Below are 25,056 nucleotides of genomic sequence, written 5' to 3' on the forward strand. Positions count from 1 at the left end.
GCTCAAATAAGTCCCTTCAACCACTCTACGCTGTCTTCTATGCACAGGCCAGTTCTGAATCTAAGCAGTCAAGTCACCGTGGATCCCATGCATCTTAATCTCCTGGATTAGATTTCCATGAGGTACTTTGTCAAACGCCTTACTAAAGTCCATATAGACAACATTCATTGCCCTACCCTCGTCAGTCTCTCTCATCACCTTGCCAAAAAACTCAATGGAGTTTCTAAGGCATGACCTGCATCCACAAAGCTGCACTGGCTCTCCCTAATTATTCCATGGGTTTCCAGGTACTCGTATATCCTATCCCTAAGAATTTTCTCCAGCAATTTCCCTACAACTGACATAAGACTCACCGGTCTACAGTTCCCATTATTTTCTCTTGTTTCCTTCTTAAATGGAAGTACAACATTAGGCACTCACCAGTGGCTAGAGAGGACACAAAGATACTGGCCAAGGGCCAAGCAATCTCATCTCTTGCCTCCTTCAATAAGCTGGGGTAAACCCCATCAGGCCCTGGAGACTTAACCACTTTAATACTCATTTGGAGGCCCAACACGATGTCCTCCTTGCCCTCTAAACACCGTAACTTGTTTATACAGAGCACTGATCTGCTGATCCTCCCTATCCTTTTCCTTGGCAAATACTGAAGCCAAGTACTCATTATGTACCTCACTCACAATCTCAGCATAGAAGCAAGCGTTCCCCCTTGGTGTTGTGAATGTTCTGATAGAAAGTTGACATAGGTTACAACAGAACATTGACAGCATACAGAGCTGGGCTGAGCAGTGACAGATGGAGTTCAATCTGGAAGAGATACACATCCAAAGTCAAACAAAGGCAGAGTACAGGATTCAAAATGGTGTGGAGGAACAGAAGGTTCTTGGGGGACAACGTCCATAGATCCCTTAAAATTGTTGTGCAAGTTGATAGGGTGGTTATGAAGGTGTATGATGTGATGGCCTTCAGAAGTGGTAGATGGAGTTTAACCCAGAAGGAAGTGGCAGATGAAGTTCAACCCAGATAAATGTGAGGTGGTTCATTTTGGTAGTTAAATATGATGGCGGAATATAATGTTAATGGTAAGACTCTTGGCAGTGTGGAGGATCGGAAGGATATTGGGTTCCAAGTCCATAGGACACTCAGAGCTCCTGCACAGGTTGACTGTGTGGTTAAGAAGGCATATGGTGTATTGGCTTTCATCTATGGGATTGAGTTCAAAAGCCTAGAGGTAATGTTATAGCTATACAGGACCCTGGTCAGGCTCCACTTGGAGTACTGTGCCTAGTTCTGGTCACCTCACTACAGGAGGGATGTGAAAATGATAGAAAGGGTGCAAGAGGAGATTTACAAGAATGTTGCCTGGATTGGGGCCATGCCTTATGAGACCAGATTGAGTGAACTCGAACTTTTCTCCTTGGAGCGACGGAGGATGAGAGGTGACCTGTACAGTTTATAAGATGATGAGCGGCATTAATTGTGTGGATAGTCAGAGGCTTCTGCCCAGGGCTGAAATAGCTAACGTGAGAGGGCACAGTTTTAAGTTGCTTGGAAGTAGGTACAGAGGAGATGTCCGGGTAAGTTTTTTATGCATAGAGTGGTGAGTGCATGAAATGGGCTGCCGGTGATGGTGGTGGAGACAGATACAATAGGGTCTTTTAAGAGACCCTTAGATAGGTACATGGAGCTTAGAAAAATAGAAGGCTATGCGTAACCCTAGGTAATTTCTAAAGTAAGTACATGTTCGGCTCAGCATTGTTGGCTGAAGGGCCTGTAGTGTGCTGTAGGTTTTCTATGTTTTGTTCTATGTTTCTAGTCAGGGGATTGAGTTCAGAAACTGTGAAGTCACGTTGCAGACTCTAGACCTCTTCTTAAACTATATTTGGAGTATTGTTTTCAGTTCCGGTCACCTCATTATAGGAAGGCTGTGGAAACTTTAGTGCACCTGCAGAGCAGATTTACAATATGCTGCCTGGAATAGAGCATATGGCTTGTGAAGAAAGGTTGAATGAGCTAGGAAGATGATGAGGGGCATTGCTAGAGTGGACAACTAACACCTTTTTCCAAGATTGGAAATGGCTAATTGGAGGACAGAACAGCAAAGGTAAGAGTAACCACCACTACCACAACCCTAATAAGGGGTAACTTGTTTAAATCCTGTGGAATCAGTTTATAGGAGAGATCAGCTCAAAGAACACATCTTCAGCTTAAACATTGAAGAATATAGCGTTTTGTACAAATAATACAGCTAAAAGATTTGTAAGCATTTTCAGCCAAAAAAGGCTGAGGCAAATAACCTACCTGGACTCTTCACAAGGTAGGGAGGATAAGGTGTGGCTATTGGTGGGATCTTGTTGCTACTGGTGGAAATGATAAAGGGTGATACGCTGGATGAGGAGGCTGGTAGGGAGAAAGGTGAAGACAAAGAGAACTGTCATCTGTTTGGAAGAGAGGGGTGTGAAAACAAGTCTGAGAAACAGAAAATGTGACAGGATGTTCCATCAACCTGCACAGAATGGAAGCTGCATTTCCTGAAAAAGGACATTTCAGATCTAGAATGGAAGACCTCATTGATAGAGCAGATGTGGTGGAAATGGAGAAATTGGGAGAAAGGTATGTCAGCATGTAAGGAAAGAGTTAAATTTGAGTTCCTTGGTATATGCTGAAGTATGTAACACAAAATGGAAATCTAGGACAAAATGGTGTCAGCCTGTAATATGGGGATGTTTTGAGAAAGTACAAGGTAACTCGTCCACAGCAATGGATGAAGGGTCTTGGCTTGATTGTTGACTGTTTATTCCTCTTCATAGATGCTGCCTGACCTGCTGAGTTCCTCTGGCATTTAGTTTGTGCTATTCTGAATTTCCAGCACCTGCAGAGTATTTTGTATTTATGAAAAAGAGACACTGTAAAAGCTTTCAGGCATCTGCAGTTACCTCTGGCTGTATATTTATTGTGTGGAATAGCTTAGTGATTTGTTGATAAATATTCTTTTGTCTCTTTTACTACTTTATTACTCATTTTTCTTTTTCTTTTTTATTCTTTATATAATGAATTAAGTACTTTGTTATGACCTTTAATACATGTACAGTATATCCTTTAGTTTGCAGATACCTCTTGCTGCTGAATCAGAAAAGACCAAGAAATAAATATTAAAAATGTTTTATTTCATTGTGCAGCTTGATGTAATCTATATAATTGCGGGAATCAGTGGGTTTAGCTCTAAGGTTCTGCTCAAATCACTGAGTTGCTCCAGCTGATTATTTTTGACTAGTGGTGTTCCATGGGAGTCGGTGTTGGGACCGCTTCTTTTCATGTTATATGTAAGTGATTTGGATGATGGAATTGATGGCTCTGTAGCCATGTTTATGGGAGATATGAAGGTAGGTGGAGAGGCAGGTAGTGTTGAGGAAGCAGGGAGTCTGCAAAAGGACTTGGACATATTAGAAGAATGCGCAAAGAAGTGACCAATGGAATATAGTGCAGCAAAGTATTTGGTCTTGCACTTTGGTAAAGGGAATGAAAGCAGACTGTTTTCTAAACAGGGAGAAAATTCAGAAATCAGAGGTACAAAGGGACTTGGAAGTCCTTGTGCAGGGTTTCTTAAAGGTTACCTTGCAGGTTGAATCAATGGTAAGAAAGGCAAATACAATGTTATCATTCATTTTGAGAAGACTAGGATATAAGAGCAAGGATGTAATGTAGAGGCTTTATAAGGCATTGATCAAACCACACTAACACTTTTGGGCCCCTTATCTATTTTATATTCTGTATTTTTCTCCTTATCTTCCTTGTCTTTTGTGCGAGGAGGGTGCTTTGGGGGTTGATGTGCCTGTTCTGTTTTTGTTTATTTTTGTGTGGGGAGGGGGGATTTGGGGGTTGATGATCATGCTGCGGTTTTTTTTCTTGGTTTCATGGCTACCCGGAGAAGAAGAGTTTCAAGTTGTATACTTTGATATTAAATGAACCTTTGAACTTTTTGAAGATATGCCGGCATTGGAGAGGCTCCAGAGGAGGTTCATGAGAATGATTCCGGGAATGAAAAGATTGACCTGTGAGGATCGTTTGATGGCTCTGGGCTTGTACTGTCTGAAATTTATAAGAATGGTTCTTATTGAAAGTGATCAGAGATTGAAAGTTCTAGACAGAGTGAATGTGGGGAGGATATTTCCTATAGTGGGGGAGTTGGACCAGAGGGCACAGTCAAAAGAGAGGGTTGTCTATTTGGAACTGGGGTGAAGAAGGATTTCTTTAGCCAGAAGATAGTGAATCTGTGGAATTCATTGACACAGACTGCTGTGGCGGCCATGTCATTTGGTATTTTTAAAATGGAGATTCTTGATTAGGCAGGGTGTCAAAGGTTATGGGCAGAAGGTGAGAGAATTGGGTTGCAAGGGATAGTAAAGTAGACTTGATGGGCCAAATGGCATAATTCTGCTCCTGTGTCTTATGGTCCTATGTTTTTGTTCCAGATTCCATAGCATCCGTAGTCGGTTGCCTCTTTGATCTATGTATTAGGCTTTTGATGGATGTCTTGAATTAGGAAACTAGTTTTCTAAATCAATGGCCCCTCTATCTTATCAGCCATCTATTTCTCTCTATTTATTCTGTCCATAATCATTGGAATTTTCACACTTTTGCATATACTGATTAATCAGAAAAATCATGAAATTTCAATACCAATGCTTATCACGCAATTGATTTGTGTATTCTCCTTATAGCTGAGCCAGTTTTCAATCAACAGTAGAAATGGAATGGGTGACACTAACAATGCATAGATGGTAGTAATTTATCTGTTTGTTTTTGATTACTTTAAACTCCTATTTAATCCCTTAATTCTTGTTAACTGATTTTAAAGAGGTAGGAAATGATACAATTGCTATTGATACCTTTAGCAAGGATAACCTTGGCCAAAGTCCCTATTTCTGATCATTATATTGTTACTTCCTGCAGGGATGCATGTCATTGTTCATTTGTTCACACCCATTGTAATATTTCAATCATGTGGAATAATTGGCTATCAGTGATTTATTTATTTTATTGAGCTATAGTGCAGAATAGTCCCTTCCACCCCTTCAGGCTATACTGCCCAGCAACCTGATTTACTCATTATCCAAATCACAGGAGAATTTACGATGGCTAATTAACCTATCAACTGATACATCTTCGCAATGTGGGAGGAAAACATCGCTTCCAGAGGAAACCCAAGTGTTCACAGGGGGAACATAAAACTCCCCATAGGCAATGGTGGGAATTGAACCTCGGTCACCTCTACTGTAAAGCATTGTGCTAACCACTATGCTACCAAGCCGCTCCATATTCGGGTTCATGACTCAATAATAACAACTTAATTGGTGTCAAAAGAATAACTGTGTGTATAACTGTTCATTAGGATTTAGTGCCTTCTCCCCAATACCTTGTCACTGAATTTTGTTGCTATACAGGAAAGATTAATTGTTGACAGCCTCAACCTCTTAGAAATATTTGGTGCTTTATACTCTTTCCTGTTTTGCCTGCTGATGGTTTAACTGTGGAAAGGATTGATTGCTAAGTTGTGTGGACAAAGCTGTAACATAGAAACATAGAAAGTAGGTGCAGGAGTAGGCCATTCGGCCCTTTGAGCCTGCACCGCCATTCAGTATTATCATGGCTGATCATCCAACTCAGAACCCTGTACCTGCTTTCTCTCCATACCCCCGATCCCTTTAGCCACAAGGGCCAAATCTAACTTCCTCTTAAATATAGCCAATGAACCGGCCTCAACTGTTTCCTGTGGCAGAGAATTCCACAGATTCACCACTCTCTGTGTGAAGAAGTTTTTCCTCATCTCGGTGCTAAAAGGCTTCCCCTTTATCCTTAAACTGTGACCCCTCGTTCTGGACTTCCCCAACATCGGAAACAATCTTCCTGCATCTAGCCTGTCCAATCCCTTTAGAATTTTATACGTTTCAATAAGATCCCCCCTCAATCTTCTAAATTCCAGTGAGTATAAGCCTAGTCGATCCAGTCTTTCTTCATATGAAAGTCCTGCCATCCCAGGAATCAATCTGGTGAACCTTCTCTGTATTCCCTCTATGGCAAGAATGTCTTTCCTCAGATTAGGGGACCAAAACCGCACACAGTATTCTAGGTGCAGTCTCACCAAGGCCTTGTACAACTGCAGTAGAACCTCCCTGCTCCTGTACTCAAATCCTTTTGCTATGAATGCCAACGTACCATTTGCCTTTTTCACTGCCTGCTGTACCTGCATGCCCACCTTCAGTGACTGGTGTACAATGACACCCAGGTCTCGTTGCATCTCCCCTTTTCCTAATCGGCCACCGTTCAGATAATAATCTGTTTTTCCTGTTCTTGCAACCTTGCAACCCCACATTTATCCACATTAAATTGCATCTGCCATGAATTTGCCCACTCACCTAACCTATCCAAGTTACCATGCATCCTCTTAGCATCCTCCTCACAGCTAACACCGCTGCCCAGCTTTGTGTCATCTGTAAACTTGGAGATGCTGCATTTAATTCCCTCGTCTAAATCATTAATATATTGTAAACAACTGCGGTCCCAGCACTGAGCCTTGCGGTACTCCACTAGTCACTGCCTGCCATTCTGAAAAGGTCCCGTTTACTCCCACTCTTTGCTTCCTTCCTGTCTGCCAACCAATTCTCTATCCACATCAATACCATACCCCCAATACCGTGTGCTTTAAGTTTGCACACTAATCTCCTGTGTGGGACCTTGTCAAAAGCCTTTTGAAAATCTAAATATACCACATCCACTGGCTCTCCCCTATCCACTCTATTAGTTACATCTTCAAAAAAATTTATAAGATTCATCAGACATGATTTTCCTTTCACAAATCCATGCTGACTTTGTCCGATGATTTCACCTCTTTCCAAATGTGCTGTTTTCACATCTTTGATAACCATCTCTAGCATTTTCCCCCACCACCGATGTCAGACTAACCGGTCTATAATTCCCCGGTTTCTCTCTCCCTCCTTTTTTAAAAAGTGGGCTTACATTAGCCACTCTCCAATCCTCAGGAACTAATCCAGGATCTAAGGAGTTTTGAAAAATTATCACTAATGTATCCACTATTTCTTGGGCTACTTCCTTAAGCACTCTGGGATGCAGACCATCTAGCCCTGGGGATTTATCTGCCTTTAATCCCTTCAATTTACCTAACACCACTTCCCTACTAGCATGTATTTCCCTCAGTTCCTTCATCTCACTAGACCCTCGGTCTCTTACTATTTCTGGAAGATTATTTATGTCCTCCTTAGTGAAGACAGAACCAAAGTAGTTATTCAATTGGTCTGCCATGTCTTTGTTCCCTATGATCAATTCACCTGTTTCTGACTGTAAAGGACCTACATTTGTCTTGACCAATCTTTTTCTTTTCACCTATCTATAAAAGGTTTTATAGTCAGTTTTTATGTTCCCTGCCAGCTTTCTCTCATAATCTTTTTTCCCTTTCCTAACTAAGCCCTTTGTCTTCCTCTGCTGGTCTCTGAATTTCTCCCAGTCCTCAGGTGTGCCGCTTTTTTTTTTTGCTAATTTATATGTTTCTTCTTTGGACTTGATACTATCCCTAATTTCCCTTGTCAGCCACGGGTGCACTACCTTCCCTGGTTTATTCTTTTGCCAAACTGGGATGAACAATTGTTGTAGTTCATCTATGCGATCTTTAAATGCTTGCCGTTGCATATCCACCGTCAACCCTTTAAGTATCATTTGCCAGTCTATCTTAGCTAATTCACGTCTCATACCTTCAAAGTTACCCTTCTTTAAGTTCAGAACCTTTGTTTCTGAATTAACTATGTCACTCTCCATCTTAATGAAGAATTCCACCATACTATGGTCACTCTTACCCAAGGGGCCTCGCACGACAAGATTGCTAACTAACCCTTTCTCATTGCTTAATACCCAATCTAGAATGGCCTGCTCTCTAGTTGGTTCCTCGACATGTTGGTTCAGAAAACCATCCCACATACATTCCAAGAAATCCTCTTCCTCAGCACCGTTACCAATTTGGTTCACCCAATCTATATGTAGATTGAAGTCACCCATTATAACTACTGTTCCTTTATTGCATGCATTTCTAATTTCCTGTTTAATGCCATCCCCAACCTCACTACTACTGTTAGGTGGCCTGTACACAACTCCCACCAGCGTTTTCTACCCCTTAGTGTTATGCAGCTCTACCCATATCGATTCCACATCCTCCAGGCTAATGTCCTTCCTTTCTATTGCGTTAATCTCTTCTCTAACTAGCAATGCTACCCCACCTCCTTTCTTTCCTGTCTATCCCTCCTGAATATTGAATATCCCTGGATGTTGAGCTCCCATCCTTGGTCACCCTGGAGCCATGTCTCTGTGATCCCAACTATATCATATTCATATTGTATTGGAGAGGGAGAAGCACAAGTTACATGTATCAGCATCGCAATGGAATAAAGGGAAATACAGGAGCATGAGAGAGGAGCTTGTCCAGGTGGTTTCGAGGATGCTGCTGGGGATGATGGCAGAGCAGAGATGGCTTAAGTTTTTGGGAATAGTTCACAAGGTGCAGGATAGATCTGTCCTACAGAAATTGTTCTCTATTGGCATTCGTAGGCAAAACTGGTTGGCAAGGGAAGTTGCAGACTACATAAAAGCCAAGATCAGGACATACAAGGTAGCAAGAATGACTGGGAAGTTGGGCCATCAGGAAGCTTTTAAACTCCAATAAAGGACAACTAAGAAAACTATAAGAGAAAAGATGAAATATGAAAGAAAGCTAGGCAATAATATACAGCAGGATACCAAAAGTTTTATCCCCCAGTTATATAAAGAGTAAAGAGAGGTGACAGCTGATATTGGACCACTGGAATATGATGCTGATGAGGTAGTAACAGGGGACAAAGAAATGGCAGATGAATTTAACGGGTACTTTGCACCAGTCTTCCAGTGTGCACTTTCTTTCTGGCAGTCTGCTAGAGGTCCGTGAGTGCCACTACAGTTACAAAGGAAAAAGTGCTAGGCAAGCCCGGATGTCTTAAGATGGAGAAGTCACTTCAGCCAGATGGACTACATCCCAGAGTCCTGTGAGAAGTTGCTGAAGAGATAATGGATGCAAATGTCACTCCACCCTTTAAGGGAGGAAAACAAAACAGAGGTAATTATAGGCAAGTTAGCCAAACCTCAGTGGCTGGGGAAGTATTGGTGTCCATTATCAAAGATGAGGTTTCAGGGTACTTGGAGACTAATGATAAAATAAGTCAAAGTCAGCATGGTTTCTGCAAAGGGAAATCTTGCTGACAAATATGTTAGAATTCTTCAAGGAAGTAACAAGCAGAGGACAAAGCAGAGGCAGTGGATGTCTTTTAGTTGGACTTCCAGAAGGCATTTGATAATCTGCCACACACGAGGCTGCTTAACAAGATAAAATCCTACGGCATTACAGGAAAGATATTCTCATGTATAGTGGAATGGCTGCCAGCCAGGGGGAATAAAGGTGGCCTTTTCTGGTTGGCTGCCAATGACCAGTGGTGCTCCTCAGGGGCCAATATTGATTGTCAATGATTTGGATAATGGAATTGATGGTTTTGTGGCAAACTTTGTGGATGATATGAAGATAGGTGGAGTGGTAGTTTGGGCAGAGGAAGCAATGTGATTACAGCAGGACTTAGACAAAATGGAAAAAAGAGCAAAATGTGGCAGATGATATAGTGTTGAAAATGTACGATAATAATAGCGCAGACTATTATCTTAATAGGGAGAAGGTTCGAACATCAGATGTACAGAGTCTGTGGTAAAAGCAGCAAATGCAATGTTGGCATTTATTTCAAGGGGAATACAAGTTAAAAGCAGGGAGATAATGCTGAGGCTTTGTAAGACTTGTCAATCTGCACTTGGAGCATTGCCATCAGTTTTGGCTCCATATGTCAGAAAAGGTGTATTGTCATTAGAGAGGGGGTTTATGACGATGATTCCAGTAATGAAGGGGTTAACATACAAGGAGCGTTGGGCAGCATTGAGCTTGCACTCACTGGAATGGGTGGGGGGGGGGGGGATTCTCTTTGAAACCTACTGGACATTGAAAGGACTGGTTAGGGAGATAAGGGTTGATGTGGAGAGGATGTTTCCCATAGTGGGGGTATCTTGAATTAGAGGGCACAGCCTCATAACAGAGGGGTGACCTTTCAGAACAGAGATAAGGAGGATATTTTGTTCCCCAGAAAGTAGTGAACCTGTGAAATGTTCTGCCACAGACTGCGGTGGAGGATAAGGCCATGGGTTATTTAAAGACAAAGTCGATAGTTTCCTGATCAGTCAAGGCATCAAAGGATATTGCAGGAAAGCAGCCGTATGGGGTTGAGTGGGATCCGAGATCAGCCATGATGGAATGGCAGAGCAGACTCAATGGGCTGAATGGCCTAATTCTGCTCCTATGTCTTATTGGAGTATAAAAGTATAAATTTACCAAAACTATGAAGTCAGTTCTGAGCTTGCTATTTGCTATGCATGTATCCTAAAAATGTAGAAGACAATGATGTGTTAATGAGAAGTAGCTAAGAGATACAGATTAGAACATAATTAAGTCAATTGATAGAAACAATAGGGACATGATGTACGTGAGGTACGTGTAATACGCAACTATAGATCGATTACATATGCTAATGCAACTGGACCAGGAGATTGCTATAAAAAATGCTGTGTCCGGGGATCGGTGGGCAATCAGCGACTAGCTCAATGACTGTCTCAGCTTTGATTTGCAAATTAAAGTTTAACCCTTCTTGAAGAATCTTCTGCCTCTCTTGGTCATTTGTGAGGCACGAAAAACCACGACAGTCTTATGGTCTCTGTTAAATATGACTCACCACCACAGAGTTTTCTTGTAGGATTTTTTTCATCTCATCTTGTCCTGCTTTGACACATTTCAGCATCTCCTGGAGTTCATCCCTTTCCTTCAGCAAACAGGATTTTTCCTCTAGTTGCTGGAACTGCTGGTTAAATTCATCTTCCTGGATTACTGCTTCATGTTCTTTTGAAACCTGAGCTCTCAGCTTTTTGATTTCATCAAGCTGTACATCAAGCAGAGAATTTAGATGAAGTTCCTCAGCCTGCTTTTGCACCATTTCAGCATTTCCACATTTTCTGCCCCTCCCCTGTGAGGCTGAGGAAGTTCAAGAATGCTTTAAGAGTGACCTACTCCAGTATAATTTGGTTACAGAATGACTGTTTTAGCATGGTTTAGCATTTACAGTTAAGGGTTGGCTATCCGTTATAGGTGTATGCTTAAAAGTTTTGTCAGAAACAGAACTGTAACCAGATGGGCTAGGTAACTGTAAACATTGCCTGCAATAAAAAAATTGCTCGTTAGCCTTCATTACCTTCTGGTCTATCAAAGTGACAGTGTTAGTGTTTACTGCAAGCTACTGATATCCAGCCCCACAGCTCTCAGTGAAGTCTTATTTCTCAAGCACTGGGCTCTCCCACTAACACAGTTTGTTTTGCTTAGCCTCTCCACCCCTCCAAAACATCCTGTACCGTGTTGCAATTTTCTTAAAGTCTACCTGCTGAACTAGTCTTTACATTGCCTGTCCTATAGCTCCTATGATTTGTCTTTGTACTCCAGTGGTTTGGGACATAGTACAGTACTGGAATAGCTATTTAAAGGTCCATCTAAATTAATCTCTTCTGTGTAAGTAAAGTCCCCCATTATAACCATATAACCATATAACAATCACAGCATGGAAACAGGCCATTCCGGCCCTCCTAGTCCGTGCCGAACTCTTAATCTCACCTAGTCCCACCTACCCGCACTCAGCCCATAACCCTCCACTCCTTTCCTATCCATATACCTATCCAATTTTACCTTAAATGACACAACTGAACTGGCCTCTACTACTTCTACAGGAAGCTCATTCCACACAGCTATCACTCTCTGAGTAAAGAAATACCCCCTCGTGTTTCCCTTAAACTTTTGCCCCCTAACTCTCAAATCATGTCCTCTCGTTTGAATCTCCCCTACTCTCAATGGAAACAGCCTATTCACGTCAACTCTATCTATCCCTCTCAACATTTTAAATACCTCGATCAAATCCCCCCTCAACCTTCTACGCTCCAATGAATAGAGACCTAACTTGTTCAACCTTTCTCTGTAACTTAAGTGCTGAAACCCAGGTAACATCCTAGTAAATCTTCTCTGCACTCTCTCTAATTTATTGATATCTTTCCTATAATTCGGTGACCAGAACTGTACACAATATTCCAAATTTGGCCTTACCAATGCCTTGTACAATTTTAACATTACATCCCAACTTCTGTACTCAATGCTCTGATTTATAAAGGCCAGCGTTCCAAAAGCCTTCTTCACCACCCTATCTACATGAGACTCCACCTTCAGGGAACTATGCACTGTTATTCCTAGATCTCTCTGTTCCACTGCATTCCTCAATGCCCTACCATTTACCCTGTATGTTCTATTTGGATTATTCCTGCCAAAATGTAGAACCTCACACTTCTCAGCATTAAACTCCATCTGCCAACGTTCAGCCCATTCTTCTAACCGGCATAAATCTCCCTGCAAGCTTTGAAAACCCACCTCATTATCCACAACACCTCCTACCTTAGTATCATCAGCATACTTACTAATCCAATTTACCACCCCATCATCCAGATCATTTATGTATATTACAAACAACATTGGGCCCAAAACAGATCCCTGAGGCACCCCGCTAGTCACCGGCCTCCATCCCGATAAACAATTATCCACCACTACTCTCTGGCATCTCCCATCTAGCCACTGTTGAATCCATTTTATTACTCCAGCATTAATCAAAGCACATATACGTCAAATTATAGAACCCTGAGATTCATTTTCATGTGAGCATTCAACAATAAATACAAAAAAACAATAGAATCAATGAAAGACTGTCCCAATAGAAAGTAAATACAAAAAGAGATAAAATAATAAGCAATAAATATCGAGAACATGTGATGGCAAGTCTTTGAAGTGAGTTGTGGGAACAGTTCATTGATGGGGCGAGTGAAGCTATCCACTTTGGTTTAAGAGCCTGATGGTTGAAGGGTAATAACTGTTACTGAACCTGATGGTGTGGGTCCAGAGGCTCTTTTACCACCTTCCTGATGGCAGCAGCAGGAAGAGAACGTGGCCTGGACGGTGGGGGTGTGTGATAATGGATTCTGCTTTCCTAAGACCATGCTCTGTATAGATGTGCTCAATGGTGGGAGGACTTTACCCGTGATGGACTGGGCCATATCCACTACTTTTGTAGGATTTTCTGTTCAGGGGCATTGGTTTCCAAACCAGGTCATGATGTAGCCAGTTGATTTAGTCTTCACCACGCATCTATAGAAGTTTGTCGAAGTTTTAGATGGCATGTGGAATCTTCATAAACTTCTAAGAAAGTAGAACAATGCTCATATTCCCCTATTATTTCACACATTCATCTAGGAGCCTAATAAATCTATCATATTTGTCTCTAGTACTACCCCTGGCAGCATATTCCAGGCACCCACTGTGTAAAAACTAAACATCCACCCCCCCCACCCCACCTTAAATAAATACTTTCTAGTGTTAGACATTATGACCCGGCAAAAAGCTACCTGGTGTTTATTCTTCCATAGTCTCATAAACCTCTATCAGATCTTCCCTCAGCCTCTGGTGCCGCAGAGAAAACAATCCAAGTTCGTCTAAGCTCTTTAATAGCATGTTCCCAAAGCCTAGCATGCCATATGCCTTTGTTACCACCCTGTCAACCTGTGTAGCCATTTTCAGGGAGCTAAGGACTTGGGGGTCGCAGATCCCTCTGTACACCATAATTGTTAAAGGAATCTGCCATTAACTGTGCACTGTCCCTTTATGTTTAGTCTCCCCTAACCAAGTAATGGTCATCTGAAGCAGGTTGTTCCAACAAAAGCCTCTCTTCCTATTTTCACTGACATAAATGAAAATAGAAAACACTGATGCGTCTTTGGAACAGTGTAAGAAGTTGCAGTCAATGAGATAGAGAGTTAACTCTATAGTGAACGAAGAGTAGAGTAAAGGAAGAATCTGGCAGTTCAGGAGAAGGAAAAGGTGCCGCTGTGGACTTACTTTCAAGAACTCTGCGGCTAGCATACTGTGTATTGTTTGTTCGATTTTATTTTATTATTACATGATTTGTTCTCTTGTACATTGGAGGCTTGTTGGTTGTGTGTGTGTGTGTGTTATGTGTTTTTGTGGATTCTGTTGTGTTTTTCTTTGTTTAGTAACTGCCTGCACAGAAAACAATCTCATGGTTGTATGTGGTGCACATACTTGATTTAAAAAAATTTGAACTTTTGAGTTGGGAATTGGAAACCTGTTGAAAGTTTTCTAGTAAATATGGCTGTGCCCATCTCCTGACTGCTGTGAAGGCTGAAATGGAAGGGAAACTGGTTCTACCTTTTCTCCAGGCAGCTAAAGGTCTTTTTCCTGGCAACATATCTGTTGGATCTGATCTGCCAGAAAGAGAATATTTGAGATGGAGACTCTCCGGGAGGTTATTTTAAATTAATAATTTCAAAATCTGATGTGATACCTGTGTTCCACATGAAGAAGTTCTTTCTAGCTTTAGAAGAAGCATATCAGAGCATTGTACTAATATTGGTCAAGTTTTATTTTATCCTTAGCAGATATTTTTTGGGGTTAGGATATGTGTTGCTAAATTTTATGGAAAAAGTGAGTGTAACTAGTCATGGCGAAAGTGATGGAAACATTAAAAAGAATTAATTCAGTTGAAATATATTTAGAGTATGCTTCTTTTAAACCAGATTTAATACATTATTTTGAGTAAAAATGTAGTAAGTACACTGACCAGTGTTATTTAATACCATGTTGTCATCGAGAGCAGAATATTTGGTTATTATCATAACCAGTTCGTAGAATTTCTCATTGTGAACATTGTTTCTGCATATCCTGTATCATAAAAGTGACTAAAAACCTGTAAGTACAGTATATACTGTAGCTGGTAGTTAATGTAGCGAATCCTGAGGTTTTGTGCTCTACACTTTAGCATAGATTGCAGGTACATAGTTTTCAAAGCATCCTATGTTGAAGAGGTAGGAACCTACGTTTTGATTATTTTTAAACTGACTATTGTGATTTTGGAATGTGTTACACAAAGCTTAGTGATGACACTGCACTGATGAAACAATGAGCTTGTGCTTCAGAAGATTCTGTTAACAGACATTTCAGCTTTCCTTTTTGTTGTGGGGCTTTGTAGGTCTATTGGAGAGACTTCTGGAAACCTTAAATCTTTGTTCTTGTTAATTTTCTTATGAGCTTAGTTGAGAATTCGTTTATCACAGTGATTGTAACCAACCTTTTCCATCTCCAAGATATATACAATAGAGTGAGAACTATGGCAAATATCCAGTTGCTACTAAAGACCGGATTGGGTGAGGCTCCTGGAGCACAATTTGAGTAACCCAATGTAAAGTTTTCAACCTCCAAACTACAGTAGCATTCTCTGTTTAATTGTGTGTTTCTTTACAGGTGAACGGCCTTACAAATGCCCACAATGTCCTTACTCCAGTTCTCAGAAAACTCATCTGACCAGGCACATGCGTACACATTCAGGTTGGTATAATAAATGTGAGTGGGCTGAACTCCATTGAAATTTCAGGTGAATTAATGGAAGAATGTTGTGCCTTTTTGAAAGGAATCCATGTTTTAAGGAATGTTGGTTCAAATCCTGCCAGTTCAAGAACTTTGATTTATTTACACTCAGTGACCACTTTATTAGGTACAGGAGTGAAATCCAGTGTGGTTCACATTTAGCGATGCTCTTCTGAACACACAGTTATTTGAGTTACTGTCTCCTTCCTGTCAGCTTGAACCAGTCTGGCCATTCTCCTCTGACCTCTCTCATTAACAAGGTGTTTCCCCCCCCCCCCCCCCCCCCACAGAACTGGCTGTTATTTGTTTATCACACTATTCTCTGTCAGCTGTTGTGTAGGTTGTTGGTCTTTGAGGGGCCCTCTTCTCTCCCTAATTATTCTCTTTTTTTCCTTAATATATGTAAACTCTGTGGATTCTCCTTGATCTGCTCTGCCAAAGCTATCTCATTCACCTTTTTTTTGCCCTTCTGGTTACCATCTTGAGTATACTCCTACAGCCTTGCATTCCTACCAGGATTCAGTTGATCTCAGCTGCCTGTACCTGGCCCATACATACTTTCTCCTGACCAGAGCCTTGGTGTCCCTTGTCATCCAGGATTCCCTACTCCTGCTAGCCTTGCCTTTTACTTTTAATGGGGATGTGCAAATCTTAAATTCTCATTATCTCGCTTTTAATAGCCTCCCACTTGCCAAACATCTGTGACCTGCAATCAGTCTACTCCAATCAGCTTTTTGCATTTCTGTCTTAATACCTCAAAATTTGCCTTGCCCCAGTTTAGAACATGAACTTGATATCTGACCCTTTCAATAACCAATTTAAAGCTAGTTGTTAGTCCAGATGTGTTACTCAGTCCCTTACTGACTGCCTCCCCTCTGTGGACATCTTGCTGCCTCAGTGAAGCAGCCAGTATAATCAAAGATCACACCAAAGCCAGGCATTATCTCTTCTCCCTTTTTCCACTGGGCAGAGCATACAAAAGCCTGAAGGCAAGCACCACCATGCTCAAGGACAGCTTCTACCTCGCTGTAATAAAACTATTAAGTGATTCCTAGGACCACTCTCGATCTACCTCGTCATGATCTTGCACTTTATTTACCTGCACTGCACTTTATCTGCAGTTGTACACCTTATTCTACATTGTTATTGTTTTATCTTGTTTTACCTCATTGCACATTACAATCCGGGTATTTTCAAACTGGAAACCATTGATGAATTGGGAGATCCACTCTTTTCTGAAGTCTAGATCCGCAGCATTCAAATCAGGTGACCCTGATCGTTATATTAAAAAAAATCAAGATAGGACCTCCATAGAGCTATCAGAGATGCTAAAAGACAGTACTCAATGCAAAATTAAGTCTCAGTGCAGCCGTCATCTGTGGCAGTGCTTACTTACTATAATGTGTTACAAAACAGAAGTGGGCAGTATTGCCGACAACAGCACATCCCATCCCCAGGAGCTTAATGTATTCTCTGCCGGCTTTGAACAGAGGAAATGAAAATGTCACCATCTACCCCGATAGTCTCCAGTGCATGAATCTACAATCACCATTGCAGACACAAGATCAGTCTTCCAGAGGATGGAGCCGCAGAAAGCATTGGGCCCGGATGGTATCCCTGGCTATGTCCTTCGAACCCGTGCAGATTGGCTGGCAGGGGGATTTGCAGAAATTTTTAACCTCTCCCTGATTCAGACTGTGCTTTCCTCCTGCTCTAAGACCACTATAGTCCTGATACTGAAGAAATTCAAGATGAAGTGCCTTAATGACAACTGTGCAGCCTTGCATCTACTATCATTCTGCCTACCATCAAAACAGCTCTATGGCAAATGCCATCGTCCTAGCCCTACATTCATCTCTGGAGCATATGGATATTGTTTATTGACTACAGTTCTGCCTTCAATACTTTTATCCAAGCAAACTGATCACCAAACTCTGGACCCTGGAAGTTAATATCCTCCTCCACAAATGGATTAACAAACCACCATCAGTACAGATAAAGACTGGAGGCTGCAAGTCTATTATGGAGTTGGAGAACTGTCCATGTGTGTGGGTGGGAGAGATGTAAGGGGATTGTTTTGCTGTTGTGTTTTGTTGCTTGTTGTGTTCTGTGTTCTGCCAAGCGTCGTGGTCATGCAATGTTGGCACCAGCCCATCCTTTGGCTGTGTTGATTGTTAACTGTATACTTTGATGTACATGTGATAGATAAATCTAATCTAACAACAGCAAGTGGTAATTAAATATAATTTTTATAAGTTATCAGTTATTTTTTTTCCTGCTAATTTCATTATTTGAAGGCATTTGTTTCTTGATATTTCTTGCCATTTCTTACTTCTTGGTCAAATTGCAATCCTCTTAAACAGGAGGCTTAGCATTACTCCATCAAGCATGCAACAACGTCCACAATCCTGTTCCTATTTTCAGTGGACAACACTGAAGTATTTGTGTTGCAGCTGCTAGCTAATCTTCCCATTTCTAACATTGCAAGTCCAGAGTTAGATAGGTAGATAGATAGATAGATACTTTATTCATCCCCATGGGGAAATTCAACTTTTTTCCAATGTCCCATACACTTGTTGTAGCAAAACTAATTACATACAATACTTAACTCAGTAAAAAAATATGATATGCATCTAAATCACTATCTCAAAAAGCATTAATAATAGCTTTTAAAAAGTTCTTAAGTCCTGGCGGTAGAATTGTAAAGCCTAATGGCATTGGGGAGTATTGACCTCTTCATCCTGTCTGAGGAGCATTGCATCGATAGTAACCTGTCGCTGAAACTGCTTCTCTGTCTCTGGATGGTGCTATGTAGAGGATGTTCAGAGTTTTCCATAATTGACCGTAGCCTACTCAGCGCCCTTCGCTCAGCTGCCGATGTTAAACTCTCCAGTACTTTGCCCACGACAGAGCCCGCCTTCCTTACCAGCTTATTAAGACGTGAGGCGTCCCTCTTCTTAATGCTTCCTCCCCAACACGCCACCACAAAGAAGAGGGCGCTCTCCACAACTGACCTATAGAACATCTTCAGCATCTCACTACAGACATTGAATGACGCCAACCTTCTAAGGAAGTACAGTCGACTCTGTGCCTTCCTGCACAAGGCATCTGTGTTGGCAGTCCAGTCTAGCTTCTCGTCTAACTGTACTCCCAGATACTTGTAGGTCTTAACCTGCTCCACACATTCTCCATTAATGATCACTGGCTCCATATGAGGCCTAGATCTCCTAAAGTCCACCACCATTTCCTTGGTCTTGGTGATATTGAGACGCAGGTAGTTTGAGTTGCACCATATCACAAAGTCCTGTATCAGTTTCCTATACTCCTCCTCCTGTCCATTCCTGACACACCCCACTATGGCCGTGTCATCAGCGAACTTCTGCACATGGCAGGACTCCGAGTTATATTGGAAGTCTGATGTGTACAGGGTGAACAGGACCGGAGAGAGTACGGTTCCCTGCGGCGCTCCTGTGCTGCTGACCACCGTGTCAGACCTACAGTCTCCCAACCGCACATACTGAGGTCTATCTGTCAAGTAGTCCACTATCCAATCCACCATGTGAGAGTCTACTCCCATCTCCGTTAGTTTGTGCCTTAAGATCTTGGGCTGGATGGTGTTAAAGGCACTAGAGAAGTCAAGGAATGTAATCCTCACAGCACAACTGACCCCATCTAGGTGAGAGAGTGATTTGTGCAGCAAATACGTGATAGCATCCTCCACTCCCACCTTCTCCTTATACGCAAACTGAAGAGGATCCTGGGCGTGCCTGGTTTGTGGCCTCAGATTCTGTATTATCAGCCGCTCCATGGTCTTCATCACGTGCGACGTCAAGGCAACAGGTCTGAAGTCATTCAACTCCTTTGGTTGTGGTTTCTTCGGTACCGGGACAATACAGGATGTTTTCCACTGTCTGGGTACTCTTCTCTGCTCCAGGCTCATGTTGAAGATGCGCTGTAGTGGTTCTCCCAGCTCAGTCGCACAGGCCCTCAGTAATCGTGGGGAAACTCCATCCGGTCCAGCCGCCTTGCTGGTACAGATCTTCCTCAGTTGACCTTCCACCTGTGCAGCCGTAATCCTGGGCGTGGGCAAGGTCTCCTGTGAGTGGCTATTTTCCTGTGAGGGAAGTTATCTGCAGCACACCCAACGTCAGCAAGGTTGAGATCAGCCCGGGATCAACATCTGAACCCGTAATGTTGTCATGGTTCAGCAGCTCATTGGTTAATTAAGCTGAGTGAAGAACATGTTAATAATTCCTACTCCTGGCACAGAACAAAACTCAGTCCGAAATATGTTAAAGTTCAATCAGAGCTAAAAGCACAATCTTTGAAGTCAGTACCTGCAATAAATAGCAACAATTCATAACTTTAGAGAAATTCTTATGTTCCTTTTGTAAAAGCAATAAGCAGTTCAGTAATACATTATAAAGGCAGTCCATAGAGGGCAGGACGAGGGACTGAGTACATGGAGGGTTAGTTAGTACTGAGGAAGCAATACATTTGCAGCAGAACTCCTGACAAATTGGAAGAATGGGCAAAAAAGTAACAAACAGAAGACAGTGTTAGGAAATATATGACAATGCATTTTAGTAAAAGAAACAATAGGGAGGACATGGGTGCCATTACTGTCTAGATGCTCCAGAGATGAGTGTAGGACCAGGGAGATGGTGTCCACCATAGATCTGTTTCTGCTGTAAGCAAACCTGCCCACACATCTGCCTTCTCACCATACCCTTTGATGCCCTGGCTGATCAAGAAGTGATCAACTTTCGCCTTAAATATTTGGACGGACTTGGCCTCCACCGCGGTCTGTGGCAGAGCATTCCACAGATTCACTACTCTCTAGCTAAAAAAATTCCTCCTTGTCTCAGTTCTAAAGGGTCACCCCTCAATTTTGAGACTGTACCCTCTAGTTCTGGATACTCCCACCATAGGAAACATCCTCTCCACATCCACCCTGTCTAGACCTTTCAACATTTGGTAGGTTTCAATGAGATCCCCCGCATTCTTCTAAATTCTAGTGAGTACAGGCCCAAAGCTGTCAAAAGCTCCTCGTATGTTAACCCCATCATTCCTGGAATCATCCTCATGAACCTCCTCTGCACCCTCACCAATGACAACAGATCCTTTCTGAGTTATGGGGCCCAAAACTGTTGACAATACTCCAAGTGCGGCCTGACTGGTTTCTTATAAAACCTCAGCATAATCTCCTTGCTTTTATATTCTATTCCCCTTGAAATAAATACCAACATTACATTTGCCTTCTTTACCACAGACTCAACCTGTAAATTAACTTTCTTGGAGTTTTGCACAAGGACTGTTAAGTTCCTCTGCACCTGTGATGTTTGAACCTTTTCCCCATTTAGATAATAGTTCGCACTATTGTTTCTTTTACTAAAATGCATTGTCATATATTTCCTAAGACTGTCTTCTGTCTGTTACTTTTTTGTCCATTCTTCCAATTTGTCTGAGTCCTGCTGCAAACGCATTGCTTCCTCAGCACTAACTAACCCTCCACCTATCTTCATATCATCCGCAAACTTTGCCACAAAGCCATCAATTCCATTATCTAAATCATTGACAAACAGTGTAAAAAGTAGCGGTACCAATACTGACCCCTGAGGAACACCACTAGTCATGGGCAGCCAACCAAAAAAGGTCCCTTTTATTCCCACTCACTGCCGCCTGCTTGTCAGCAATTCCTCTATCCATGCCAGTGTCTTTCCTATAACACCACAGGAATTTATTTTGTTAAGCAGTCTTTATCAAATGCCTTCTGAAAATCCAAGTAAATGACATCCACTGCCTTTCCTATGTCCACCCTGCTTGTTACTTCTTCGAAGAGCTCTTAACAGATTTGTCAAGCAATGTTTCACTTTACAGAAACCATGCCGACTTTGACTTATTTTATCATTAGTCTCTAAGTGCCCCAAACCCTCATCCTTAATAATAGACTCCAACACTTTCCCATCCACTGAGGTTAGGCTAACTGGCCTGTAATTTCCTTTCTTTTGCCTTCCTACCTTCTGAAAGAGTGGAGTGAGATTTGCAATCTTCCAGTCCTCCAGGACCATGCCTGAATCAAGTGATTCTCGAAGGATCATGACCACTGCATCCATTATCTGTTCAGCAACCTCGCTCAGAACTCTGGGATGTAGTCCATCTGGTCCAGGTGACCTATCCACCTTAAGATTTTTCAGTTTGCCTAGCACTTTTTCCCTTTGTAATAATAATGGCACTCATTCCTGCTCCCTGACACTCACGGACCTCTCGCACACTGCTAGTATCTTACACAATGAAGACAGATGCAAATCACCCATTAAGTTCATCTGCCATTTCTTTATCCCCCATTACTACCTCACCAGCATCATTTTCCAGTGGTCCAATATCAATTCTCACCTCTCTTTTACTTATATAACTGAAAAAGCTTTTGAATCCTGCTTTATATTATTGGCTAATCTGCCCTCATGTTTCATCTTTTTCCTTGTAGCTTTTTTAGTTGCCTTTTGTTGGATTTTAAAAGCTTCCCAATCATCCACCTTCCCACTTAGTTTTGCTACCTTGTATTCCCTTTCCTTGGCTTTTATGCACTTCCTTTGTCAGCTATGGTTGCCTACCCTCACCATTTGTGAACTTCTTCCTCTGTGGGACATACCTGTTCTGCGCCTTGTGAATTATTTCCAGGAAGTTCAGCCACCTCTACTCTGCCGTCATCCCCACTAGTATCCTCCTCCAATCCACCTGGGCAAGCTCCTTTCTCGTGCCTCTGTAATTCCCTTTATTCCATTGCAATACTGATACATGTGAGTTGTGCTTCTCCTTCTCAAATTGCAGTATGAATTCAATCACATTATAATCATACCCTCCTAAGGGTTCTTTTAAGTTAAGCTCCCTAATAAGATCTGGGTTATCACACAACCCCCAATCTAAGATGGCCTTTCCTCGAGTAGGCTCAAGCACAAGCTGCTCTAAAAAGCCATCTTGTAGGCATTCAACAAGTTTCCTCTCTTTCGAACTGAAACCAGCCTGATTTTTACAATCCCCTTGCATACTGAAGTCCCCATTACAACTACAGGTAGTCCTTGAGTTACGAACGTCCGACTTACGGACAACTCGTACTTACGAACCGAGGAAGGAGAACGCCGTCTGCCATTTTAAGTCGTTGCCGTTGACACTGTGTGTGTTTAACTTTGTATTTGGCTTAAATTTTTCATAGTAAGATTCACCCTGACCCCGCCCCCGTTTCAGTCGGCTGGCGGTGCAGTGAGATCAGTGCCAGGCTCGAGAACAGAGTTCGATGCAGTGACAGACTGCTCCTGTGCTGGTTTGATGTCGATCCAGTGACTCCCGTACCATCCAGGCTGGATTGATGTCAAGTTCGCAACTCGACCTCGTTTAAAAAAAAAGCACTGCCACCTCCAGTTTAAATTCCCACGTGGAATATTGTGGAGGATCAAATACCCAAACCCAGCACAGTCTCCACTTGTCCCATTTAGCCTTTCTCAGTGCGGTGGTCCTTAGGACCCAGCGGACCTCGGGAGCCAGCGGAGCTCGGGACCCGCCGCCCGCAGTGTTTCTGTTCCATTGACGGGAAGCGATCGTGATTGAAAATAAAGTGGAAATAATAAAGCATTTGGAAAGAGGTGAAACGCATCGGTCATTGGAAAAGCCTTAGGCTACAGTCAGTCAACGATCGGAACAATTTTAAAGGAAAACGGATGAAGTGAGAATAATGGAGCATGTGAAAGGCCCTGCCCCAATGAACGCTACAATTATTACTAAGCAACGCAGTGGTTTAATTATTGGAATACATATGTTTCTTAAGTGTTTTATATGCATAGAAAGGTAAAATATATACTATATACTAAGACAAACGTTTGACTGACGCTAAATAATACCGGATGTACTTGTTCCGACGACTTAAAGACGGACTCAGGAACGGAACTCATACGTAACCCGGGGACTGCCTGTATCGCCTTCTTTCAGCATCGACTCAGTGATGCCCACAATGTCATATCATCCAATCTCTAATTGCATCACAGTTTGCCTGCCTTATTCCAAATACTATGAACATTTAAATACAGCAACTTTAGTCCTGAATTCTTCTCCCTTTTGAGTTTTGCCTCTGTGGTACAATTTAATTCTTTACTCTGTCTGGATTTGTATCTAATCAGTGGCTTGTCCTTCCTTACACTCATGTTACACTCATCTACTTGTAAGCTTGCTGGCTCATCCTCAACTCTATCATATTGGTTTCCATCCCCCTGCCATATTAGTTTCAAACACTCCCAACAGCTCTAGTAAATCTGTCCACAGGAATATTGGTTCCCCTTGGATTCAATTTGAGGCATGAATGAATGTTTTCTAGTTATTGCTACATTCAGGCATCAGTTGCTTCATTTGCTGAAGAGTTGAGAATGCAATGAAATGTTAGGCATTCATTAGTGAACACCCCATTTTTTATGTAATGACGGAAGGAAAGTCATCGAAGTAGCTGAAAAATGCTAGATCCACGAAGACGTTCCAAGGAGCTTCTGGAGTTTTACCCTGGAGTTGGGATGATTGACCTCTGACAATCATACCCATCTTTCTCTATGTTAAGTATGATTCCAATCATGTATTGACTTTCATTTTATTAGGGCTTGTGATGATTAGGTCTGTTTGATTTTTGTCTTGGTATTGAATTTAGCTCCTTGATTATGTTTGCCAGGTGCCAAATGAAAGGTGTAATGCATTATGGATATTTTTGATTAGTTGAACTTGGCTTCATTGGAGGGTAGTGGTTTCACATGTGTTTGATACTTGTGAAGTTTAATAAACAGACTTGAAAAGAGAAAACTGGTTAATGATCTGATACTTTTTACTTAATACTTTATTGACAAAATTTCTGTAGCGATTTAATTTTCAACTTTGTTCAGTGTTTTCTCAGTAGGTCAGTATAGAACTTGGTACCAGCACTTGTTAAATCAACAATGGGTGAAAGTATCTGCACTGTACATTGTCTTTCATCTGTATTCACTTGCAAAGTTAGGTCATTGTAGTGGAATTGACAGTAAAATAGAGCAGTGATGCATGGGGCCCTGATTGAAGTTTTATTTTTTTCCACTGTGCTTGGATCCTCTCTGACCATATTGCTTCCCAGACCTGGGGAGATTATGGTATTATGTCCTGAATTATCTTACAGAGAAACAGTTTGAAGTGATGATTTTGACCTCTCTTCTGCCACGCAGTGACCTACCCGTGGACAGTATTTTTGTCAAGTAGGTCTTTTGGGGGTCTTAACTCGGATCCTGTGTGCCAGTTATCATTTGTTTGAAAATTCTGTAAAAGGTTAGCATCAAACATGTTTATTGGTGAAAGGCTTGAATTCTTGGATCTCTAGTATCCTTGGGTATTTAGCTGTAGTTTTCATTGAA

General features: G+C 41.9%; 1 protein-coding gene across 2 annotated transcripts in view; it reads left to right on the plus strand.

Annotated features, from left to right (window-relative positions):
* The window catches only part of rest (RE1-silencing transcription factor), a 58,375-nt gene that overhangs the window by 25,015 nt on the left and 8,304 nt on the right, over positions 1–25,056 (plus strand). The window contains exon 3 of one of the 2 annotated variants that reach the window (XM_073024468.1): positions 15,521–15,619. In XM_073024468.1, the coding sequence (XP_072880569.1) occupies positions 15,521–15,619 (99 nt within the window). The remainder of the gene's footprint in view (positions 1–15,520; positions 15,620–25,056) is intronic. The other variant, XM_073024477.1, reaches the window with a different exon arrangement.

Source organism: Hemitrygon akajei, chromosome 2 (genome assembly GCF_048418815.1).
Source record: "Hemitrygon akajei chromosome 2, sHemAka1.3, whole genome shotgun sequence".
In the NCBI taxonomy this organism is placed as follows: domain Eukaryota; kingdom Metazoa; phylum Chordata; class Chondrichthyes; order Myliobatiformes; family Dasyatidae; genus Hemitrygon; species Hemitrygon akajei.